At 68.8% G+C, this 1,383-nt stretch overlaps 1 protein-coding gene across 1 annotated transcript; it reads left to right on the forward strand.

Annotated features, from left to right (window-relative positions):
* Positions 1 to 6: 6 nt before the first annotated feature.
* OSBPL7 (oxysterol binding protein like 7) lies at positions 7 to 1,375 on the forward strand (the record flags this gene model as incomplete). The annotated part of the gene is made up of 6 exons (XM_017740513.1): positions 7 to 197; positions 352 to 474; positions 609 to 662; positions 786 to 899; positions 987 to 1,097; positions 1,181 to 1,375. Coding segments are annotated over exons 1-6 (690 nt in total), but the record flags the coding sequence as incomplete, so codon positions are not given.
* Between the last annotated feature and the right edge of the window lie 8 nt (positions 1,376 to 1,383).

Raw genomic sequence — 1,383 nt, forward strand, 5'->3', positions numbered from 1 at the left:
CCCCCCCCCCCCGCCGTGCCGGCCGAGCTCGGACCCCCGGCCCCGCGGCCCGGACGGGAGGAGGGGCTCGGCTCGGTGCCCCTGGCCCCCTCTGCTCGCCGGCCATGGGCAGCCACGAGAAGGACCCGTCCTCTCCGAAAAGAGCCCTGTCCCGCTCCAACAGCACCGTGTCCTCCAAGCACAGCAGCGTCCAGCAGGTTGGATTTGGGGGGCTCAGAAGGACCTTAGGATGGCAGGGAGGCTTTGGGGGCTTCCCCCTGCTTTAGGATGACGCCCCATGTGGGTACCTGCCTGGGGGCAAGGTGGCCTCTGGTGCTCAGGGACCCCCCACACTGATCCCAGTCTCTGCAGGGCTCGGAGAGCTGGGAGGTGGTGGAGGAGCCCCGGGCAAGGGGCAGCCCCGGGCAGGAGCCGCAGCGGCACGAGGGGGACCTGCTCAAGAAGAGGAAATGGCCCCTGAAGGGCTGGCACAAGGTAACAGGCAGAGCTGGCACCAGGAGCCGTGATCCCAGCTGGTCCTGGCACGATTTGGGAAGCGGGGGGCTGGCTGCAGGGGCTGCTCTCTGCTCCTCCCCCCCCAAATAAAACCCTTCCCCCTCCATCCCCAGCGGTACTTCGTGCTGGAAAATGGGATCCTGAAATATGCCACCACGCGCCAGGACGTGAGTGTGTGCCCAGGCTGTGGCCACGCAGCCTCCCCAGGGGCTCAGGGCTGGGGACACCCCCGTGGCCCCCCTGAGAAAGGGGGGGTCTTCCCCCTGACAGGGGTCCCTGGGCTCCCCCAGGTCCTCAAGGGCAAACTGCACGGTGCCATCGATGTCCGGCAGTCCGTCATGTCCGTCAACAAGAAGGCGCAGAGGGTTGACCTGGACACGGAGGACAACATTTATCACCTCAAGGTGCCACTGGGGAGGCTGGAGCTGGGGTGGGGCAGGGCTGGGGACATCAGGTCGTGTCCCCCCCCCCAACTCACACCTGTCCCCCAGATCAAGTCCCCGGAGCTGTTCTCCAGCTGGGTGAGCAGCCTCTGCAGCCACCACCACGGCGAGCGGCCGGAGCCGTGTCCCCCAGGGGGTCCCACGGGGACCAACGTGCAGGTGGGTGACAGCTCGGGGTCACAGCGCCAGGCAGGCTCTGGGACATGGCTCCTGGCAGTGCTGCCCTCTGTCCCCTGCTGCAGGGCCAGTGGACACGGATCCTGCCTTCGGGCAGTGCCCCAGCCCTGTCCACACTGGCCAGCTCCCGGGACAAGGTGAACGCCTGGCTGAAGGACAGCGAGGGGCTGGAGCGCTGCTCGGCCGGTGAGAGGGGGCCCGAGGGGGTGTGTGGGGCCGGGCGGGTGCCCTGTGCCCCCTCCCTGGCCGGGCTCGCTCTGTGCCCCCG

This window comes from Corvus brachyrhynchos, unplaced genomic scaffold (genome assembly GCF_000691975.1).
Source record: "Corvus brachyrhynchos isolate BGI_N302 unplaced genomic scaffold, ASM69197v1 scaffold47, whole genome shotgun sequence".
Taxonomy (NCBI): domain Eukaryota; kingdom Metazoa; phylum Chordata; class Aves; order Passeriformes; family Corvidae; genus Corvus; species Corvus brachyrhynchos.